The sequence below is a fragment of the Passer domesticus genome, chromosome 11, assembly GCF_036417665.1.
Source record: "Passer domesticus isolate bPasDom1 chromosome 11, bPasDom1.hap1, whole genome shotgun sequence".
NCBI classification, from domain to species: Eukaryota; Metazoa; Chordata; class Aves; order Passeriformes; family Passeridae; genus Passer; species Passer domesticus.
This window is the reverse complement of record NC_087484.1, coordinates 23,504,043-23,528,188: the sequence shown is the minus strand read 5'-3', so window position 1 is coordinate 23,528,188 and position 24,146 is coordinate 23,504,043. Positions and strand designations below refer to the sequence as shown.

Here is a 24,146-nt window from a genome sequence, read left to right as displayed (position 1 = left end):
CTTGTTCTCTCTTGCATCTTCAGCTGAAGGTTCACCTGGTTCCACTCAGTGAACAGTGTAACTGCACCAGGCCTGCTTAGTCTATATTTAATAATTAGGCTTTTTGAAAGTACCAGAAGCTCTCCCAAACTGAATTTGCAAGGTACCAGTTAGGGAAGAACGTGCACGTCAGCTGCATGCATGCACACAGACATGCATGTCACATACATGCACATCTCCTCCCCTGGGCCAGGGCAGTCATCAGGCAGCAGTACCTGGAATCACTGTCAAGGAGCTCTGCCCCTAGTTGCTTTCCAGTTGGTGCACACGTGGAGCACAAATCAGTGGGACAAAGGAAGCACAAGGCAGATGAAACAGCTGGTGAGGAAGGCAGAGATGTACTCAGCATGGATCAACTCTGTTCAGCACTTGGAAATTGGGGAATGCAAATGACCGCTTTCACGGTACCCAGGGAGCATTTGGGGACTGGGAATTCAGCAGGCAGGCTGCCTCACTCCCTGCCTCTGAACTGGTTTGGATGAAACATGGAGACACACAGGCTTACCTGTACAATGTTCCTTTTCAGCTGATAGGGGCTGTGAAACCACTCTTACCCTGGTCAGCCCAGAAGACAACAACAGGCTGAAGGCAGGGAGGAGGAGGAGGAGGAGGATGAAGTATTGGTTCTTGAACTTCTTTAGCTGCCATTGTGGTGAATCAAAAATGTGTTTTCCTAGTTGGTGTTCTCAGGCACAGCTGCATGTGCTGCTGGTTGGAAACTGCCAGGCAGATCATCTGAGCAGGATTTATTCTCATCTCTAAGCCAGTGGAAAGCAGCAGTGTCTCTGGAAACAAGGATGTGTTCAATCTTCAGGGTCTGTCCTGGGCTGAATGCACAGGGCTCCATCTAATTTTGCAAGCAAACTGTTCTAGCCCAGTCCAGACCTTGGATGGGAGGTGGAAAAGAAATTCCAGATATTGTTGGCACATTCCAAGGAGTCTTGGGAGAAGAGCTAGACCACAAAAATGAAGTGAGTCTCAAGATTCCATTTTGGGCGTTGTGGCTTCCGCAGACAGGTGGTAGGCAAAGGCAGCATATGCTACAATCTGAAGTGCCTTAGGTGGTTTACACAGGGCTTTTCAGGCACTTCTCTTTCTCTCGTTCTTGGGTTGTTCAAGGTGCAACTATATTAAAAGTCCAGTCACTGACTTAAATGCTCTCTTTCCATGTAAAGCAAATTCTTTACTTTATATACAGACAAAGCAAAGAACGGATACAAATATTCAGATATGCAGTGTGCCTGTCACACACAAGAACCCCTGTCCAGTGGATATCTGCTCTCAGAGCTGTTCTGCAAGAGAAACCTAAACAGCAACTGGCAACCTATCCCTTCTGCATCCTATTGCACCTTTTCTCCAAAGGAAACAAAGAAGAACCCATGAATATATTTTACTGCCAATGGTAGATATCTTTGAAACAACCTGGGTTCAGGAGACAGCTGCTGTAATGTCAAGAATACTGAGTTTAAGACTACTTAAACCAAGCTTGTTCCTAGCTGTGTGCCATTGTACTGCATGTGCACTATCTTGGCAATGTGCTGTAATACCTACTCTAGCTTGTAATTTTCTATTAAAACATTAACAATAGCATAAAATTGATACCCAATGTACCTGGACTCCATCTGAGGGCTGTTCATACCCCAAGGAATAGGGGGAATAGCGGGAATATGAAATGCCAGGGAGCAGAGCTCTCTCTCCTGGAGGAGCAGCAGCCAAGGCTGCACCAGAGGACACTTGACAGGGGCTCTGTGGGTTTGCCCCAGGGCAGGGCAGGACAGCTCCTTTCCCATGAGATTTCCACTGGCTGTAAGGAGGGCAGCAGGCTGGTGCCTGGGCAGCAGCAGTGCTGTCCCTGCTGTTTTCCACCCATCTCCTCTGCCTTTCCTGCTGCCATGGCAGATAGAGACAGCATCTCCTTTGTCAGGGGGAGATCAAACCCAGCCCTGCTCCTGGGAGGGCTTTGCCACCACTGGCAGGGCACAGCTCGCTCATTTGTCTCCTGCACTCTGTCAGCAGATAAGAGCATGGGAGATGGACTGCAGAGACATGGCAGTTGTTTGAGGAAAGTTCCAGCCCTGTCCAAATGACGCAGAAAATCCACTGGGGGCTTGCAGCATCCACCCAGGGTGGAATGGGGCGTAGGGAAGCACACTCTGGCTGGCTGGGTTTGCCTCTGTGGGGTGGGTGATGGCTTCCTTTGATCCCACAGCTTGGCGTTCTCTCCCCCTAAGCAAGTCTGGCTGCTCAGCTCACCGCCACGTGATCTGGGCACAGCAGCATCCTTATAAACCTACTGCTGTCCTTACAGATACCATTTAGCTGCCTGGTGTTTTCAAAAAGGCTCTATGTGGTGATTCTGCTCCCATCTCAGAGGAGCATCTGCCGTTTTGAATAAATATAAACCCAAAGGCTTTGCTCACCCCAGGTGCTGCAGCTCCCTTGCAAGGCAGAGGTGTGCAGCTCTGAGCACCATCTTTGTCCCCTCTCTGGTACCGACTGCCCTGGTGTGTCCTGGCTTGCAGGCACAGCTTGAAGTGCTTTGTAGCCCCCTTCATGCTCAGTGAGGTACATTTTTACCTCATCAGAGGGACCCAAGTTCTCCTCTGTCAGCATAGCTGCTTGCTGCTGCACTCTGACGTGAGGGAGCCAGGGAACTTGCCTGCAGGGAAAGCTTGCAGGAAAAGCAAAGTCCTGCAGGGAGCTTGCACCTGCCAGGGCTTTGGAGAGGCCCAGAGGAGTCACTTGCTCCACAGTGACTCTAGGCAGTCACAGCTCTGGCTCCAGCTCACTGGAGAGGGTGCCTCAGGTACAGCCCCAGCTGTGCTGCTGCTTTGTCCTGCTGCCACAGGCTCCTGTCACCAGCCAGGAGGTGTGGAGCAGAGCTGTGAGGAGCCCTGTGGTGGCCTTGCTGAGCCCCCTCTCCAGGGACCCCCTCTGCCTTCCAGCCCAGCTGTGTGCTGCTCTCAGCCTCCACCTGCAGCCCTCTGCCCGGGCAGTGGCTCTCCTCTCCACCTGGCACTGCAGCACGCCAGGGACCCAAGAGTGACACAAGCTCCAGCCCTATTCTGCTGCTGGGCCTGCAGCTGGCACCAGCTGTGGCTTGATAGTCAGTGTTGTCTTCCTCTGTAGCTTCCTCATCATGCTCAACAGAAAGAGAATTTGAAAAGAAATCCATCTGCACTTGAAACATTGGAAATGTGGGGAAAAGGGTGCAGAAAGCTGGCTGCTCCTGAGTAGCACATGCTCTCCATGTGCTACCAAATTTTCATAGTTACTTCCATTGCCTTAACTTGTTCACTTCACAACAGGAGAGACTCTGAATTTTGGAAAGCAAATTTCAGTGCTATTTGAGAGCTAGGCTCCTAAAGATGCCTGGTGTTAGGCACTCAAAATAACAAAACATTCTTGAAAATACTAATTAGATTATTTTAATAGTTCAGCTCCCTGGGGAATGGTGACTGGAGTGGACAGGAAGATACCCAGACTGAGGGCTTCCCTCATGAGTCACCTACCCTGACCTCAAGAGCCAGGTTTAAGGGCTGCCACATTTCAGGGCCACTCAGCTGCTGGTCAATAGCAGTAAGTACATGGTACAAACAGCACCAGTTTGTGGCATTCACGTTCTCTGAAAAAATTCCTTCACCCAGGATTTTCTCCTGGGAAGCTGAGAAGCCTCAGAGAAAAGGAAAACAATTCTTATCTCATTTGCTTCTCCTGTGTTGTGCTCATGTGGAATGTGTTTGGAGATTGTTTACCCACAGGTGATTGTTCCATTGGATTCTGCTGTGAGTTGTTTTCACTCTTTGGCCAATCAGGGCCAGGCTGTGCTGGGACTCTGGAAAGTTTTCATTATTATCTTTTTAGCATTCTGTAAGTATCCTTTCTGTATTCTTTAGTATAGTATAGTATTTTTAATATAATATAGTACCATAAAGTAATAAATTAGCCTTCTGAGAACATGGAGTCAGATGCATCATTCCTGCCTGCCACAAGGCTCCCTGCGAATACAATACCAGTTTCCACAGATCCCTGTGAATACAATACCAGTTTCCACAGATCCATCTCCATAGTCTTGAGCATGCTCTGGAGGCAGGGGGACAGCAGACACTGCTTCACAGGGGGACACATCCCTCCCACAGCAGAGGCAAGAAATTATGGGCACAGTGAAGAGGAGCCCACATGGAGCTCCCTGCAGTGGTCCCCACCTGGGGCTCTGTGGTGGTCTGGTCCCTGTGTGAATGTGAGCAAAGGTTTGTCTGGGCCCAGCCCTCAGCTGCTGATGCCACTTCAGCTAATGCTGAACCAAATTTGCAGTGACTGAAAAATACAGGGGATAAGCACATGAGCTGAAAAGGCTGAATGTTAGTCAGGCCGTGGGGGAGAAAATATCAGTGACCAGTGGGAGATATAAACACCAGATACTGCTTAATTTACTGGCACAGAGGTTCATGGGCTGGCAGCTGAACCAAAAGCAAAACCGTGGCTGTGCTGCTGGGAAAGACAAGGGCTATAAGCTCTTGTAAGAGCCTCCCACAATCTCACTTTCATCAGTTAGTATAAAGAAAATATACAGCCTAGCTGACAGCACCTCTTTACTGCTTGGGGAAACAAATAGCTACTGCAACCGGGAATGACAGGCAGACCAGAATTGTGCTTTCCTGGGCTGAATAGAGCTGTTAAGCTGCATCTGAAGGGCTTGAGCAGAGGTGATTAAAGAAGATGCTATCTCCCAACCCCAGCAGACTACAAAAGGTGTATTTTCAGTGGCTAAATCCTGAAACAATTATGGCCTGGAGTGTAGTCAGGTTATTTCTTATCTTTCTGATGGCCTGCTGGCAAAATCTGTTTTCTTAAATGAGGTTTGTAATGTCTAGTACTTCCAAGGAAAGATGGTATTGCCGCTGCAATGTGTGTGGTAGTGAGGATCAAAATAAACATAGCAGGCATTGCTAGAACTGCGTAGGTTATAATTAATATCCCATTCCTCGGGGAAGTGATATTTTCATTTTGGTTGTGGAGAGACTTGTTGCTCGTTACGCAGGAGTGCTGAGGGTTGTGCCTCTGGGTTCCCCCGTGCTCCCTCAGCACAGGCAGGTTTGACATTTGCATCTGAATTGCTGGGCTTGCTCCTGCTGGCTTCTCCAGAGCTGCTCCTGGAGGGGAGGTGGCTGCACAAGGAGGCTGTGGTGATGCCCTGTGTCTGTTTGTGGATGGATGGATGGATGGATGGATGGATGGATGGATGGATGGATGGATAGGTGGGTGCTGACACCCAGCTCAAGGCAGTGCTAGGTTTCTATGAGTGAGCTATTTCACAGCACACAATGGGTTTTTTCTCCTCCTGGCCCTTGACCATCTTGCTGTGCCATTTTGCTGGGCCTGTCCAAGATGGGATCGAGTGCCAAAGTCCTTCACTGGAATAATTTGTCTGAGACAATAGTGACCAGGTACCAGCAGGCAGCATGACCCTTCAGGATCTTTCCTGAGCCTGCCCAGGGCTGAGGGCATGTAACAGTGCTGAGCTTTAGGTCTGCAGCTCATCCTGAGGGAAACAGTGCCTTTGCTTTAGTGGTTCTGTGAAGATAAGCACAAATTATTATTTTAAGCTTTAGTGCAATACACACTTGCAGAAAGGCTGCTTCATTAAGTGTTTCTTCTTCTGACATCCTGAGAGCTTTACTGTGAGGAGTTTGTTTTCTTTAAAAAGAAACACCAAAGGGATCCCCATTGTGCCTTGCAGAGACAGTGAATCCATGGCACTGCAGCTGGTGGTGTTTATTTCTTCCCACTATAACATTCAGCCATTGCATTCAGGCAGTTAAAATTCCCAGTTGTCACACTGCTTACTTATGAGATGGGGGAAAAGGACATGATGGCAAAGAAGTGTGAATGAGTGAAGTCAGAGGAAGAGAGAACAAGCTGCTGAGAAGAGGAAAGTCTGAAAGGCAGAGCATGTTTTAACACTGAGCTTTCCCAGCAGCAGGTCTCCAGAATTTAATGGGTAGGTGGTGAAGCCACAAGGCACTGTGATCTTCTGGAGTGCCCTTCTGCATAATCCCTTCTGCAGGATCACTCTGCATTCATTCCTTTATAAGGCAAAGCCTCCCCTTGGGCAGCCGTGTCAGCCCAGACAGCTGAGCAGGGAGAGGACTGGGCAGCCTGAGGGGAGGGCTGTGGGAAGGGGAGCCAGGGTTCTGTGCTGGCCCACAGAGCTCTCTTAGGCAGCTGCTCTTTGGGATTGGGGCTTTCTACCCCTTGTGCTCAGCAGCTTCCTGGCCTGGTACATGGGGGCTTTAAAGGAAGTGTATTTTCCCTCTCTCCATTTGGTCAGACAGTAGAGACTTCTTCAAAGACAACAGAGAACCATCAGAATTGGAATAGTGTTGTGGGTTTCTTGGGGTTTTGTGTGGAGTTTTTTTATGAAGCACCCAGGGAACAGGGAAGGAGTAGGATACTTCAAAATGACACCTGTCCTGAAAAGTGTCCTGAAACACTTGTGCTGCATTGCAGCCTGCTCCATTTGGCTTGTCTGAATACAAATCAGCAATGAAAGTGAAATTTGCTAGGAATTCAAGTAGATAATATGAATAAGGGACACACTGAAAGCTGTCCGTGTTTAGAGCATGATGAGGCTTTGAGATTATTTTCCTGGTACTGTTCCACTGTTCTTGTTTTCATGTGAAATCTTGGTAACTTTGAGTCGCCTCAGGAAGTAATACACTGTCCTTGTGACCCTTGGGCCCCTTATTGAAATATCATATGTCAGGCTAGGAAAAAACAAACCCTACATTTCATCTAGAATCTTCTGGCAGGCAAAAGCATGGAACTGGAGTATTTTCAGGACTTGTGAAGGAAGCTTGTCTTTTGACAGTACCTTTATTTACAGTCTGAAGGCCACAGCTAGGAACTAGATGTGCATCTGGTACAGATCTTTCAGAGTCCACCCTGGAGGAGCTGTTGATTCAGGCCAGTAGTGTCTGTAAGGCATTTGACTTGCTGCACTTCTGAAAAACAGCACTTGATTCTAGCTCCTGACACAAAGGCAGTGGCTGTGTAGTGGTTGTGATTAAAGTAATGGAGCTGAAGCCTTGGCCAGTGTTTGGACAAACCTCTCTCATCTGCTCAGAAGATGGATCTGAAAGCTCTTCCCAACTGGGCTGCCCTACTGTTAAGCACACAGGTGGGTTACAAGAGTTGGAATCATTGGGGATCCAGTCCCTCTGCCTTTGAAGGCAGCAGGAATTTGGCCATTGACTTTAGTGGGAGCCGCTTCAGCCTCAGGTGGGCAACAGCCTGAAGTTACAGCAAGAGCTTTGCATCACGTTGAAAAGGATCTGGAATTCTAACAGCAGCTCCTCTGCAAGGAGATCTGACCCATTCCCATTTGTTCCCCCATCAGATGCTGCCTCAGAAATTGGTAGTTCAGTGTCTCTGTTGCTTTAAGGAAACGGGTGACTGAAGTGCAGGTTTTGTTATTTGTGTGCCCCAGTGAATATCTCAAGGCAGATGCAGAGCTCTCTAAGCAGAGGGGAAGGAGCCAGTTGCCAGTGGAAGGCTGTGCTGGGATAGAATCAGGGATAATTCCTCCATGTCCTTGGTAAGCCTGGTGATTGCAGTGTGCTGCAAGGGATATGAGGATTTTGAGTAAACCAAGGTTTTGTCTCACAGGATCCATAGAGTTTGGAGCATAGCTGCTGCATTGCCACTCCAGCACTGCACTTTTACTGAGAACAAATGTGGGGAACCAAAGATGGGAGTGAAAGGGGTCAAAGAAGGAGTGAGTGGATAATCTGTGTCAGTGGGAACAGCCTGGCGAGGAAGAAAAAGAGGTGACAACTGAGCTGCCAGTCCACCACCTGGTCTCCTTTCTGCAGGAGTGCAGTGTGGGCCACAGCTGATGAGGCCTGTGTGTGAGGACGTGTGGAATTACATGTTCATCATCTGTTGGTTACAGCAGATCAGTCACGTACCTTTCGTAAATGTAACAGGGAAGTCTCGTGGCTGAACTTCAGAGATGGGGCCTGAAAGATATGTGGAAGACAATGAATTTGTTTTATTAAAGGGTGAATTTCTGCACACCAAGGGAAGGAGGGCAGTCTGGAGTGCTGAGGAAGCCGAGTGAGCCAGTCATACTCAGAAAGGAGGGGAGGGGGGTATTTCATGCAGGAGAGAGGTATCCACAGCTGTCTTCCTGCTCGAGTGAGGCTGAATGATGGGCATCACAAATCCCAGGGGGCTCTCAGCAGGAATGGGACAAACATCATCTGCTGATGGTTGGAATTTGAAGTAGATCAAAAATAGACAGTGTATGAAGTGTGTTAATTAAGGGGGTTTCAGCTGTCACAGGGAGTGAGGATGCAATTAAAGGTGCAGATCTTGTTGCACTTTCTCATTTCTGATGCTGGGTAAGTGCAGTTTCCTGTCACTCTCACACGCTGACGAGTCTGTTGTCCTGATTCCCAGATGGGGGAATGATCTATACCACTGTCTGACACCCTGGCCAGGGAGATGGGCAAGTCATCACATCCTGGGAAATGGAGAATGAAAAAGTCATGACACCACGTGGTTTCAGCAGATAGAGCAACTAAGAGTGGATCAGTGGAGTCTATTTAGAGCTGTTTGCCCAGCCTGTTTCTAAGCATCCCCAGTGACAGCACCTGTTCCCATGAGATTTCCACTTGGATTTTCTCCAGTGCAGGTGCACTGAGGCTCACTGTGACTGGCATTCAAGCTGTGGGAGCACATATGGCAGGAGAGCAGCAGTCCCTCAGCAGTACCCTGAGTAAGCCTGGAGGCAGGAACATGACTTGCTTATAAATACCAAATCCAAGAGAATTGCACAGTTTACTTCCATGCGTACTCAGAGGATCAAATCCTCTCCACTTTCCTACCAAACTGGTCAGCAAAAGCCACAGAGTTAGCTGGTGGGAGGCAAGCAAGCTGCACAGAATTGTAATTGCTCTGCAGAACAGTTTTCTCTGCTCTGGAAGACTGCTCCTATGTAGGCACTTGGTTTTATGTCAGTAGCTCAGAAACAAGCCCAAAGGCAGGCAGGGTCAGGGGAAAGCACTCTGCAAGGCTTTGCTGAGAAAATGTACTGACTGTGAGGGTAGTCACTGTCACTTACTGATCAGACTGGTATTAAATTTTCCCTAATTGCTTGCAAAAGGAGAAAATGCTTTTGAATTCCATTCATCATTTAGGTAAATAGTGGCCAGACTGGTGAATGTCTGTAGGTCGCATCTTTAGGAGCACCAAGAACACTTCCCACTGGAAGTAACTGAATCTGGAAGTGGAGTTGACATCCAGATTTGATAAACCTCCCAGGGATGGTCCCTTTTTTCTTGTGACAAGAAAGAAAAATCTGGTGGCAGTACTACTGTGCCATGATGCGCAAAGGATGTGATTATTCAAGAGCAAAAGCATCTCAATAAGAGAACAGAGGGATCAAAAGGAGAACATGCTGCTTTGACTGGGGTCCTGGGTTTATTAGACTGAGTACCTGGGATCTGATCCACTTTGAAGCAGTATGGATTTTCCCAGGTGGGAAGAGCGTAATTACTTGGATACACAGTATCAGGAGAACTAAATTCAGATTTTAAAAGTTGTGTTTTTCACTGACTGGCCCATAATGTCTTCTAAGGTGGGTGTAGAAGGCCTATTACTTACATTCAGGGGAAAGATGGTGAAGGAAAAAAACGTGTAGTTTGTATTTAATGTGAATCTGACACTTCTTAGCAACACTCAAGCAAAAAGACCCAATAACCAAAATGTTGAGAATGGACCTTTTTCAAGTTAAAAATTCCTGAAATTGCAGAGCATTTCCTTCAGCCTTCTTTCTGCATTTAACTGAGTGCTTAATGAGTGACAGTTTCTCTAAGATATTCCTTAATCATAACCATATTCTAGGGAGACCAGTTACAGCATCATTATCATCTCCTCCTCTATGAACATGTTATGTCAGGTTAATAGTGGTTGCAGCAGGAAAGTGTGATCCAGCCCTCTGAAGCACAGCCCTGGCTAACATTCCTGTAAATGATTCAAGATACACGAGTAATCTTACTGAGTTCATTTGCCTCTTAATTTCTAAGTACCACCTTGAAAAGCAGAGTCAAGCAGTATATGTAGAAAGTCTGCTTTGTTCTGTTTTTAAGACATGGCAGGAGTTCAGGTCCTCCTTCCTGCAACATAGTGTGCTTGCTGCAATTTTTAGCAAAGATAAAGCACATTCACTCTAAAGGGAGAATTTCTCTTTTATGGCTTTCACAAATCATAGTGGTCAAGGTGGTGGGGTATCTGCAGAGACAGCTGGTGTTGCTGTTCCAGTTCTCTGAAGAGTGCATTGGGATTTCAGGGAGCTTGGAGGCAGCTGCCCTCAGGAATTCTGCCTGGTACCTTGCAAGCACTCTTATCCTTGTCACTCTGCCAAGCTGTCCGAGGGGAAGCTCATTAGTGCTGGGATGGGGAAGGCATGAACCTTGCAAGGTGTGAGAAGCTCAGAGGTGGCCCAGTTTCCCATATGCCAAGATCACAGTCCAGGAAAGCAGGGTTTGAAGCATGGTGATGGTAAATGGTGCCATCTGTTTCACCAGAAAATCAAATTGCCTGGATAAACTAGTCTGTTCTTTAGAGAACTACTCTGTTCTTTAGAAACTGTGCACCAAAGATGTTGCTCTGAACACTCAGGCCATCTCAGTTGGAGACTGAGGCTTGTAAATCTTCCAGCTCACGGAAGCTTATTTTTTTCAAGCTGTGTAACACACACTCATTTTTTTCTCGCTGTGTAACTGCTGCCCCACTCAGAGCTGGGACTGCACTTGAGGCAGTTCCTTGTCACGCTGCTTGTGGCATGCAGTGACAGCCAGGCATGCTGCCCAGAGGCTGCTGTACCTTTCTGGAGTGTGTGAAAGCAAATCTCATTCATGCCCAGGCATGCTGAACGCCTAGGATGCTTCAGCCAAAGCTAGTTGGAAAAGAGTAGATGCATTCCTCTGATGTTCTTAAAAATGCAAACAGCAGTCTTTTTCTGAAAATGCTGTGAAATGCTCTGTTTAGATTTGTCTGGGATAAAATGTTCCACAGGGATGTTTCTCCTGTCCCTTTCCCTTCCTCAGGATTCCTAGGAGTGATCCCCACCATACTTTTTGTTCATGCTGAAATGTGAGCCCTGATGGAAGTGTCAGGCAAGGAGGAAACAGGCAGGTGAACATAGAGCTTAGGGCTGAGTACAGCAAAAAGTAATCTCTTATAATCCCTGGAAAATGTTCTTTCAAAGCAAAAAGATGTAAAGAAATCCAACAGCTCTATCCCATGAGATGTAAACCCATCTTTGCCATTAGATGGGTGTGCAGGTTTACTCAGGATGTCAAGGTTGCTTACTGCATTAAGTTAACAGTGTAGGTATGAATGTTCATGGGTACATCCAGAGGAAAGTTGTGTTGTAACAGTTGTGGGAACCAAACTACAAGTTTTTAAGACTTCTGTTTGAAATCCCCTGCTAAATTGATATTTTTGGTCCCATTAACCACACAGAGACATGCACAGAAATCAAACAGCACACTGAAGTGATTTTTGTTTCTTTCATAAGTAGTGTTACAGCCTCAGAAGTGAGAGGGGAATTGAAAGTGGGGGCAGAAAAAAGATCTTTAAACGGTTTAAAAAAAAAAAAATCCTTGCTCTAAAATGTCTACTGCCAAATTTCATCACAGACTAATTCCTTGCAGCTGAGCTGCAAACCTCTATGAAAATATGGGTTTACAGTGGAAACACTGACTAACTATAGCTGTACAGTGCCATGAATAATGACGCTCTAATTACGCCTTATGATTTACCAAGACCTGCTTTCTGTGTAGCTGTTGCTGGTTTGGGGAGCAAGATCTTTTTTTTCTTGACTGTGGTTTGCTTCTTTTTGTTCATATTGTGTTGGCACATAGTTTTTGAAAAGCTTTTCTCTGAAGGGAGCTGGGCAGACAGCTATGATTAAGTATGAAATGATTGGTTGAGCTGTTTGTCAAAGTTATAAATAGGATACCACACAAACCCAACACTAATCTCACTGAAAGACAGATACTGGCAACATTTCTTAGTCATCTGTTCCTGACGCTCAGGGGAGAACAGCTACACTTCCATTAAGTTTTCAAACAGAAGTTGCCTAAAATACATTTCTCTGGTAAAATTTTGGGCATATGCACTGTAAGCCACACTGAGATCTAGCAGGGTGTTGGATGTTTAAATGTTCACCCCAGTTTAAACCTGGTCCTCTGGATCCAGCCCTCTGTGTAGGGGTGAAGGGTGATGGTTTGATGTTTGTGGAGGCAAAGAAGCAGTTCTGGCAGGACCAGACTGATATCATTATACTCTCATACCCCTGGATTAATTTTAAGGGCAGAAGACGAGGTCCCTGGGGATGTCCTCTGCATCTTCAGGTTTACAGGTATCTTTCTTAATCTGCTTTTGGAAGATCAGATGGAGGCATAAAAAGAAGAGCAGTGGCACAGGTTTCACTTATGTGCGTCTGCAACCAGAAGGGAAAGGCAGCATATTGGATTCCTTCTGCTGCAGATCTCTCACACAGCAGCTTCTGCAGACTCCAGCCTGGATGCTGCTCCTTGTCCACCCCAGTTCTGCATCAGCTGCACCCGTTCTGTCAAACTGGAAGTCTGCAATTCCGTGTTCCCACAGGATAACCCCATATTTGCCGTTTGCTTTCATGGTGCCCCAAATTGTAGGGAAGGGCTCCACAGTTCGGCACTTTTACTGCTGGCCAAAACATTCATGAGACAATTAAAGCAAAGCAATAGCTGAAGGAGAGCCAAGCATTTCTGGGGCTGAAAAAAGCTTCAAGTTGCAAAGTGAAAAAGCCCACAGCAATCAGAACTTGCCCCTCCAATCCTGCACCTTCCCACATCCCTGCCAACACATACAGCAAGGAGTTTTAGAGGAAGTATAAGCACTTCTAATTTATGGCATAAGTCAACAACTCTTCATAGGTGAAGTCTCTTAATTTTTTACAGAAATCTAAAAAAGGATTATCTTGAATTTGTGGGGTTTAGACAATTCAGACATGCATAGTTTTATTTTTAGCTTTGGTAAGTGTACACACGTCTATGGAATTTCAGATTAATGAGCTTCATTTAACCTAATCTCTTAAATTTTGAGGCATGGACATTTTGGCTTTGCAAACTCTCAGAATCAGATTCAGGTCCAAAAACTTTGTTTAATAACTATTTAAAAATAAGGGGTTTTGCAAATTCAGGAGTCTCTTTCATTCTTACCAGCAGACAGAGTGATTCAGGGGGTTTTTAGCTTCCTGATTTTCCCCTGGAGATCTTTTTTGCTAGAGTAAGACCCTCCTTGTGTGCATAGAGCAGCTCACCTGGGTGCGCTGGCGGCCAGGAGTGGGGCTCATCAGGGTGGGCTGTTCCCTGTGCAGCCTTCCCAGCCTTCTGCTCTGGTGTGGTACATCCTGCTCATCCCAGCGTGCTGAAAGGGTGGCAGAGGGGTAAGGAACAGGGAGTGCCCTCCAGGAGCCCAGGGCTGAGTATGCAGCTGAAAGCCAGAAAGATGATTTTCATGGTTTTCACACCAGCATCAACTGCTTGAGTTTTGCTGGGGTTGAAAGGCAATGCTCTCTAATTGCTGACTTCTCCATGACAGGTTAATACAGATTTGTTCTTTGCACTGAATTGATTGGGACCAGCCATGAGCACTCCCCATTCTTGAGCAATGGTTTTGCAAGCTTGCTGAAGCTCTTTAGTCTCTATCTCAAACCAGCCCCAAGTGCAGTATCACTATTTTCCTTGCAGAGCTTTATCAGGTGAGCTGGAAAAGCCTTTTGGTTTTGTCCCTTCCTCAAGTTCCTGAGATGGATTATATAAATTATTGCCCCGAAGTTTGGGGTTTTTTAATGGAGAATAAACCAAAGGCCTTCAGCTCTTCAACTTCTTAGTATGAACTACATCTTTACTACCCAGATTTCTTTTGCAGTCTGATCCTACTGGCAGTGAGTTTCCAGGCATGAGGAAGAGCTTACAGTTTCTCCAATAGATATTTTTCTGAGAAGAAGCTAGTAAAAAAATTCTGCTTAATGAATTGCTTTGCCTCTTATGTAATAACATATTTATGTTGTTATGAAGCCTGCAGTGAAGCTGCATCTGATAAGAGTGATAGGTTTCCAGTTTGATCTTATTTTAGATTACAGCAAACTGAGGATAAAAAGACTCTTTGTTCCAAGAAGAAAAAACAGAACCAAACATCTGGTGAGAAGCTGATGTGCTCAGGACAACTCTGAAAGAGGTTGATAGTGATGGATTGTGACACACAACTTCAATAGGTCCCCACAAGTGTTATGTGAAAAGACAAGATAATTCTTCCCTTGTCTAAGATTCATTTTTAAAGTTTTCTGTTTTTCGGGAAAGGGGAGACGAAAGAGTGTAACAATGCACTCCCTGTGTGTTTCTCCATGATTCTTGCAACTGGTCTAATTTGGACTGAAGCCTTCTTTCAGGATTGATTTACTTGGAGAGTGTTAATTGTAGACCATGTCCTAACTCCCAGTGGAAGCCTTTCATAATGGATCATCTCCTGTAGCAGTCCTGCTCAGAAGCACCCCCACTGTGTGTCCAGTGCCCAGAAGAGGATCTGGGGAGTGTTGGATTCAGTGTTCAGTGTTGGATTCAGTTCTGCTAGCTGGAGGTCTTTCACTGCTTGTGGTACATGTGGATTTGGCCCTTGTTCTTTCATTCCTCTCTCAACCACTGAAAAAGATATTTTCTACTGCAAATTATAAAGCATTTCCTACTCTGTCCTTAAATACAGGCTTGGATTGTTTCACCCTGTGCTGATTCCTGCTGTGTGTGCACAGCTCAGAGGCAGAGTCAGGCCCATGTAGCTAAAGGCAGGTCCTGAGAGAAACTGGGGCAGCAGAGTGATGGGAAGGGGTATTCTGTTTCATTCAGAAAGACACTCCCAAAACCCAAAGGAGCAATGCGTGGGTGAAGTGCTTTCATGCAGAGCTTTTCACTAAGAATCAAGTCTGTTGTCAGCACTTGTGACATTTTCTCTGTTCCCTTCCTCTGGGCAGTTTGCCACTGTAACATACACAGATGACATTAGGATTTGCAGACTGTCGTTTCTGAAGGCACTCTTATCTAATCTGTACTTAGTATTTTTCCAGGACACGGAGGTGGCTCTTTCTCCTCTGTTAATTAACTTTTTTTTGCCCATGTTTGCCTGTCTTATAAATTCCTCTGACATCAGGGTCTAGGATTAAACAAATTGATACCACATTTCCAGTGTGTGTGAGCTTGACACTGAGCTGACAGCCTCGGAGCCTGAAGTATTTTGACACACGAACAGAGCAAATAGAGAGGGAAGTGCTGTTCAGCCTCCTCCACATGCTCCTGCCAGGCTCCCTGTTTGAGCAGCCTGTGTCAGTACTAATGGGGCAGTCCCAAAGTCCTCCCACCCGTCAGTGGGTTTCTGCTCGAGGTGCCAGTTGTGGCATTTCTCAGAAGTACCTGTATTTATTCACTCTGTCAGGTTTTCACTGTAATGCAATTACAGAACAGCAGTAACCTGGTAGGGAGCCAACTCCATGCAGTAGCCAGATTAAGTTGTCTTATTTGGTTAACAGTATTTTGATAGTTTGTTAAATCCTAGTAGGAGTAGAAAGATAAGAGTGGAAAGAACAAATCTTATGGATTATCTGCTCTTGGTTGTTCACTCCTGTTGGTATAATCCTGGTCTGAATGATGAGCTGTGGGAACAAGCGTTTAATGTTTTGCTATTGTCCCATCTTAAACATGTGCATTGCTTTATCAGAATAAGCATATTCTCTAGCTTTTTTTTTTCCCGGTTTGCTGTTTTTATCACTGATGTGGAACATGGTGCTTGTTTTCTTTATCTGGAACGAAAACATTAGTTCATCTCAGATAGCACAAGCTATTTGATCAGCCTTCAGATGGCAAGGCATTATAAAAGCTGCTGACATGGGACAAATCCAGACCTGTGGTGTGCAGCTTGAAAAGACTTCATGCCCTTGTTTTCAGTCCCCCAAGATAACCAGCTACTCACCCAGCAGCAGCAAAGAGATAGGGCTGATTGTGCCAGAGATAAACCCCTCTCTCCTGACTGAGGCCAGGAGGCAGCAGGGTGTGCGCGGGGTCACCGGTGTGGATGCAGTGCTGAGAGAGCCCCTGCATCCTCTGCAGTCCTGCTCATGTGTCAGCTGTCACACTGCTCTGTGGTGGCCTTGGGCCAGCTGAGATTAGCCTGGGTCTTGCCTCAGCAGGAGCTGAGGTCCATGGGTGGTTCCTGTGGGGTGCTGGTGAAGCAGACAGCTTCCCTGTGGCCCCACGTTGCTGCGTTAGCTCCAGGCCAGCTCAGCCGAGATGTCCCTGAGTCCATGGCAGGGCTGGTTTACAGCTGCACCCTGCCACCTCTGCTTCTCATCCTGACAGTGCATCTTCCTAGCAAGTGCAGGAAAATAAGGACTTCATTTCAGCACAGCTCTTCCTCATGACCATATTCTGACTCTTTCTGGGTCAGCCCACAGCCCTGCCCCACTTTGCTGTCCTCAGCCTGCAGTATCACTGGGACCAGGGAGAACATGGTTCAATGCATTTTGATCACAGTGTTTGCTGTATGATACTTGATATTCAGGCCTGCTGTGACTCCCCTGACATTATGTGCAAACTGAAGCCAAAATGATGATACTCTTAATACATAATCAGAAAATAGAAGATATCGTATTTTGCCAACAGCTGACTGCAAATCAAAGAAACAGGCTGCACAGCTAACATCTGCCTTTGCAATATGGGAAAAGATCTGATTTTCACTCTGCTTAATAGAGCAGTCTGATCTCTGGTTCAGTTTGATGGCAGCAGCTACAACAGGAGACGAGCTGTACAGCTGGACACCTTACAGGTGTTCTGGGGTGTGGGTGTTTGGCAGAGCTTGCCAGCAGATGGTTCTCAGTGAAAAGGGCATGAAGAGCTCTTCCTAGGCTGGTCAGCCAGGACTATCTCCTAGTCCAAATGGTTTTGGGGTACCCTGTTTCCCCTTAGGAGTTATGTGTGGCAAGATTGGGATTCAAGGTAGCATAATGGTACTAGTGCTGGCTATGCTGTCAGCTACTTACTAGCACGTGCCACGTTGTGTTCTCTGTTAAGATGTGTATTTGAAGATGAATGGGGACAGAACACCTGAAGCAGGAAAAGCTGGGAGGCATAAGGAAAGGAATTTACTTTCATTGCACTATCTCTTTGCAAGGTATTTTTAACATCTGTACCACCTTCAGGCTCATTTTGCATCAGCTGTAGACACTCTGACATGGTTTAAAAAATAAGAAAGAGAACCCGTAGTCTAAACTACACTGTTTTGTCCTCAGTTCCTGGTTGTGATGCTCATTAGCCTGGATGGGATTTAGGTGTGGAGAGGGAGAGGCCAGCAGAGCAGTAGTGCCTACCAGGGACAGTAGGAGAGGACTGGAGCTCCTCAGCTGCCAGGTGCTCTCAGGCTCTCCGGCTGTACCTGGCCAGGGGCTGTGTCCTGGCATCCCTGCCATGCCTGGCATGCCTTGCACTTCAGCAGGCCTGATTGCCTGAGACATGTCCACCCAGAAACCCCCCAAGAGGGAGCTTGGGCTGCAGTTGTTCCTGGCATGGAGGGCTGGACTGGGGCTAGGAGCATGAAATGAGCTGTTGGAACAGTTTGGAGAGCGAGTGGGAGGACGGTTACAAATATGAGGGAAGAATTATGATGGATTTATCACAGCCTGAAATAAATTAACCTCTGGGAGGAATTATTTTGTAATAATTTGCATTTAGATACTCTGACACAGCCACATAACCCCAAACCTTCTGCAAACATTGTAATTAATTCAATCTCCAACATCCTGTGAGAGGGATAGAAATAGCACCATTTACATGGTTAAAGGAGCCAAGGACTCTTCTCTCAGTATTGCATTCTGACCCCCTGGGACTGCCCTTCTGTCTTGTTTCCAGAGCCTCCTGGTGGGGTGAAAGGCAGGAGCAGTGAACAGCTGGAGAGCTTTCCTGGGCACAGCTAGCTGAGCTCCTGTGTGTTACAGCACACAGCCCGTGGCAGGCAGCCCAGGCAGCCGTGTGGGCAGGGCAGAGAGGCTGCAGCACATGGCAGAAGAATTGCAGGGAGCTGAGCCCTGACAAAGCTGAGCCCTGTCTCAGCTCCTGCTAGTGGTGGCTGTGGGCAGAGCTATTCCCCTGCAGGGACCCTGCCTAACTCCATCCCTGAGTGGGAAGTGGTCAAATGATTTAATATTCAGCACTCTGAAGTGCAGTAATGAATTTGATAGCCAAAATGATGTGCTAACCCAGCCAGCTTGAGAGGGTGTTTCAAGGACAATCCAAGCCTGTGGCTATGCAGTGGGATATTCTCTTGTCATCAGCCTCCTGCCTATTCTTTTCCATTCCAGGATAGTTAATCACAAATGAGATACTTGCTCGATGCTGTTTTCCTGCCTGCTCTACCCTGTTTCCATGTCCAAGGGACCATGCAGTTGGTGGGTTACATCCCACCCCAGCTTCAGCAGCTTTTGCAGGACAGCTGGCTCCTCCAGAGAGACCCAGATTGAGCCACTGTGACTCTGGAAGGTTTGGGCAAGCTGATTGTTTTCAGAGCATCTCAAGGTGCATCTTTTCTTACTTACAGATGTGTTGTAAATCCAGGGTTCTCTGGGCGTCACCCAGAGCTGGCCTTGGTCACTGGAAGCATATCTGTCATCCTCAAGGAGATTTGAGCAGCTCTCCCTTTGCTGCCAGTTTGCTTTTGCCTTGCCTGTCTGCTTTCTGCAAAGCTCTTGCAGGGGTGGGAGCATGTGCTGTCCAGCGAGTGGTGAGCAGCAGGTCAGCTGTACACAGGGAGAACTTGAGTGGCACAGCAGCGGGCAGAGGACACACCCTGTGTCCTGTATCGTGGAGATTTACTCCTCTAAAACACCTCTGGCTCTCTGTAGGTACCTGCAGATGTCTCCTGCCAAGTGAACCCAGAGATATTTATAGTGCAAGCTTCAGCAATAGGACAAAGGCAGGTTGGCAAACAAAGGGACTTTGAAATATAAGGAGAACCAAAATATGCTCTGGAGCACATTTATTTTGGAATCAATAGAAAAAGGTAAAATAATAATAGTGAATGTTTCCAGGGTGGGTCAGGTTAAAAAGCAAAGAAAGCAAAGCATGTTCACATACTGTAAGACTGTTCTGTGTGTGCTGAGTTTGAGTTACAGAGATAAATGATGAAAACTTTGCTTCCCACTGAGACAGAGTGTGGTGGTGCTGAGCACCACACAAACACCTGCTGAGTACCTTACAAACACCTGCAGAAAGCTAAAATAAATGCTACTCCAAAAGGGATTGAAACTGCTCGGAGTTCAAGAATGAAAACAGTTCTATTTTCAATTCACAAAGTTGTGTAAAATCAACCAATTTCAGCTCTGGGTGTGATTTTCCCTGCTTTCTGCCTGTTTTTCCCCTGTCCCCATGGCTGTGTGGAGGCTGAGGTGTCGCAGCGGGGTTGGAGCCGTCCTGCTCAGACACGCTGTGCCTCGCCCGGGCTGGGAGCGCGCAGAGCGTCTGTCTGGACGTGTCCCATTTTAATAGCACAGCTCTGCTGCTCCTCAGTGTCCCTCAGGGAGCTCAGGCACAGGGCTCTTCCTCCCCTCCTCTCCTCCTGGGGGCAATCCCACACCTTCCCCCTTGGTTTCTGCAGCCTGTGCAGGGAGCCTGCTGCAAGGGCAGCTTTGGTGAGCACATTGCTGTCTCCTTGCAGGGACGTCCATGTTTGCTCTCCCAGTTTCAGGCATGTATCCTGGCTGAATGCTGCTGGCAGATCCCCAGGGTTCCCCCAGACGTGACTCGGTTTCCTGACGCTGGGCATTTGTAAAGGGCTGTGGGAGGCTTTGCCTGAGCCTGCCAGCCCCGGTGGGTAATGGCGCCCAGAGGAAATGGCGGGAGTGCTCACGTTGTTGAGTGCGAGGCCTCTGAGCATGGCCAGGACCTCACCACCAAAATTCACCATCAGCTGGTGAACTGGTGAATTCACCATCAGCTGAGGAGGTAAAGGCACTTCTGAAAACCAATGGGATCCCCTGGGGCCCATTTTTTTGTTGATTGGCTTCTCAGAAAGGCCAGGCCCTGTTAAGGCCTCTCTTTGTCCTGAGGGCATCGAGGCCCTCATGGACGGATGCATCCCACAGTAAAACTGCTGTGCACAAAACTTCCGTCCTTGCCAGAAATCCTGTGGCAGCAGAAACAGGATGGAAAAAGCCAGACAAGAAAAAGGTTTTTTTAATTTGCCGTGACAGGAATCAAAGCCATGTCTTGTCAAAAAAATTCCAGCTCCCTTTTCCTGCCTGTCTGTCACATGTCAGCAGCCCTGATGCTGTACAGATAAATACAGGTTACAGAAGGGAGCCCAGGGAACAACTCAGAACAATCCAGTTTGTGAGGGAAGGAGAGGCTCAGGCAAGCCCTGGAACTGAGCTTGCCTTTGGTGTGGCAGGCTTGGAGCCACATGATATTTATATTTGAGGTTTTACATTGAAGCAGGGTGCTGCTTTTCCTGCTGCTTTGGGCACTGGTGGGGACAGAGAGTGGGTCCCAAGGGAGGCGGGCAGCCCCCAGGACACACCACCCTGACACTCCTCTCAGCTGGGAACACAACACAAGGCTGGAGATGGGAGTTCTCTCCTAGAGAAGCTGATGAGCAGCAATTCCTGTCAGGTGGACAGGAGGACTGGCAGTGCAGATGCCCATGGTAACCTGTTTGCCAAGGGCAGGCTCACCCCACACCCTGCAGAGGTTGCTCAAGGGTCATCTGTGAGCAGGAATCCAAGGGCCAGCAAAATATAAACTCATCCTGAATGGCTTCTGCCTAGAATACATCAACTACAGAACACTCCAGTTGCTCTTAGGCTGCTAATGAGATAACTTTCACAAGGGTAGGACACATGCCCAGTTTCAGAGACCCTTTACCACCTGTATGCCAAGAGCTTTACACTGGAAATAGCTAAGGACTGTAATGGGAAACTGGAGGCTGTGCAGGTTCAGGATTTGAAACTGTTTAGACACACAAGATAAAACAAAATTTTAAAGATGTTTAGGCTCAGCTGTGACATTAAGACAGCAGTCCTATAAAAGTGCCAGCAAAATCACTGGCAATCCCAATCAAATCATCTTAAACATGGTAACTGCTTGGTAATTGGTTTATCTCAGAACATGCTTGGAACAGGAGGGGTATTTTATTTAATTTTGTTTAATAAATGTTTGATTTCATTCAAATGAATTCTTATTGCTTGGGTAAAGAGAAACATAGAGTGTGTTTGCAGGTGGATGTGTCTTTGTAAGGACTCATAAGAACTTGAGCAATTATTTTTAAAATGTGGCTGACTTTGCCTGTGCAAACACTTGCTTCTCCACAGTAAAGAAATTGCAGAGGGCAGGAGAAGCTCCATACTGGAGAATTTTTTCATTTGCCTGCTGAGTCCTCTTACCTTTTCTGTTCTTCCTTATAGCAAAGGGTGATTTTCAATCAGTGATTGTCAGAGCAGCCTTTTTTGGGGTGGTTTTGTCTCTTTCTGGGAGATAATTTTTTCACTGAAAGTTTCAATACATGTGGAGGGGAATTAGCCACCCAAATTCCAGTGGCATTCATCACATCTCTGTTTCTTGAAAACTTCTCACTAGCCTCGCCTCTCTGGTTAAGGAAATGCCTTCTCAGGCTATATTTGGTAGAGCAGGGTGCACTTTGGAGCTGTTTCTTTCTTTCCTTACAAAGCAGTTTCAAATGGCTGTGCTAATGTACATATTAAGTCTAATGAGTACAGCTGTCATTTAATCAGACTTCCATGTCTTCTGGGATTCTAGGACAGACTTTGAGCAGGCGACTTTCTCTTCTCCTTGCTCCATATGTGAAATTTTTTTTCTTCCTTTTTCTTCCCTCACAGTCAAAAGTGAGAAAATTTGTGCCTGCATTGATACCAAGCACTGTATTAAAGCGGGAGAACTCAAATTAGGTGGTAAATCAGAAAGACGTGATGCAGATCCAGGTTACCAGGGAGCTGGGATATTTTTAAGCTGAGATTGACCAGCATTAAATTCTCCCTTTTGCAGATCTGGCCATTAAACTGCATTTTGTCTCATTTTAGGGGAGCACCTGCGAATCTGCCCACAAGGCTACACCTGCTGCACCAGCGAGATGGAGGAGAACTTTGCAAACAAAAGCCGAAGTGAATTTGAAGCCATGATGAAAGAGGCTGGTCGCTCTGTGCAGGCCACCCTAACAGCACAGCACAGAAGCTTTGACAGTAAGTAAAAGCTGCCTGCTTCCCTCTGCTCAGGATCCAGTCCCTGCTCAGTTTTCCAGGCACTGTTGGAGCCAGGAGTTGGTGTTTGACACGCTTTTCTCTGCATCTCACTCAACAGTTTGCGTGAAGCATTGAGCTGCTGGAATTGTAGGAATTGTACTGCTGGCAGTGTTTCTGTAAGACCAAGGCATTTTGAGATCTCCATTTCGGAGCAGCCACTGGAGGAGGCTGGCAGACACTGGTGTGCCTTGGCACTGACACAGGAGCTGTAATCAGCTCCTACCACAGTGGAGTTGCATTTGAGGCAGTGATGTAAAAGCTGGCACTGTGCCCTGAACTGTAAGTTGAACAATATTGCAAAGGTGACTGGGTAGCCCTCAGTAGGTGGGGAGAGTTTAAGGAGACATGGATTTTTCTTGCCCTTTCCATGTAGATTGCAAGTGAAAAGGAGGTTAGTTCATACTGGATGCTTACAACTGTCAGTTTCACACAAACATCTGGAAATGTTACTTAGAGACTGTGGTGGATAAGATGTTGTGGACAAGCATTCTCTCCAAAGTCCAGTATCCCTCCTAACCTAAACAAAGGCTAAGGATGGCTCTCCTACTTTTATTGTTCCCTGAAAAATCCATTTTGGAGTGCACAGTAAGCCTGGAGGTCTGAAGGCCACTGTAAATAAATGGTTTACTGACAAAACTGAGATGACCTGTGATTCAGAAACTGTATCCATTTTCAGATGTTGAAGAAGGTCAGACACTTAGAATCATGGCCCTCCTAACTTTATCAACAGTCATCATCATGGAGTTACCGTGAAAAGGAGTCGGGGAAAGAAGCTGTAATAGCCAGAAAAGTGGAACTGGAAATTCAAGTAGTAAATAATAGAGCTAAAGAAATAAGCCTGACCTTCAGGCTTATAACCAAGATGAAGTGCTTTTACACTAAATAGGAAGAAAAGGCAGTGCATCTCTGCAAAAGGCATTGTGTGTGTGGCCAAGGTTGGCCACAGCAAAGGCATTCCTTTATAAGCTCAAAATTAATTGATTTTCACCTGCTTTAAAAGGTGACAATCAGGATTTTTAAAAGAGCCTGACAATGGTGGTTGCTCTGACTGATGTCTGAATGGGACCTGGCGTAGCTGCTGCTGAGCACAATCCCCAACCTCTGAAATCCAGCCCTTCACAGGGGTTAGTGCTTCTCTCTCCACTCCCTGTCAGAGCACTGGCTCCTGTATCTGCTCTTTATTTTCACCACAGCCACTACAAAGAGCAGAATTCTGCATCTGTCATGTAAGAGAGTATACAATTTAATGGAAGTTTTGAGGATTATACTAATAAGCAGAAATTTCCTAGTAAAAAACTGGTTTAGTCCAAGTGTGATATTTTGGTGGATTAATAATAATAGTAACAGCAGTAAGAGTAACAGTAAGCAAAACAAAGGGAGATGCTTGTGTTGTCAGTTAGAGACATTTGGTTTTATTCCCCAGAATTTTACAAAGATTGCACTTTATTTCTGTGGTGCATACGCAAGTTTCTTTTAAGTATTAAACTAAGTAAATGTTCAATAAGCCAAGTATTACTTTTACAGACCATAATGCACAGATCATTGGTGTGCTATAGTGGAAACAGCCTCACTTGAGCCCACAGGCCAGGAAGATGTCTCCTGCTCCCATTATACCCTTTTCATGTGCTTAACTACCTTTGTAATCAATACAGAGTTCATAATTAATGCAAGACATGATTAAAAAAAATCATCATGTTGTGTCTCA

The 24,146-nt window shown here is 46.5% G+C and overlaps 1 protein-coding gene across 8 annotated transcripts in view; it reads left to right on the top strand.

The window, feature by feature from the left end:
* The window catches only part of GPC1 (glypican 1), a 200,714-nt gene that overhangs the window by 79,276 nt on the left and 97,292 nt on the right, over window positions 1-24,146 (top strand). For 4 of the 8 annotated variants that reach the window (XM_064435837.1, XM_064435843.1, XM_064435839.1 and 1 more), the window contains one exon: window positions 22,223-22,381. In XM_064435837.1, the coding sequence (XP_064291907.1) occupies window positions 22,223-22,381 (159 nt within the window). Of the gene's footprint in view, window positions 1-19,685; window positions 19,876-19,973; window positions 20,133-20,204; window positions 20,358-22,222; window positions 22,382-24,146 lie in introns of those variants that run through there. The other 4 variants (XM_064435845.1, XM_064435840.1, XM_064435841.1 and 1 more) reach the window with 4 other exon arrangements.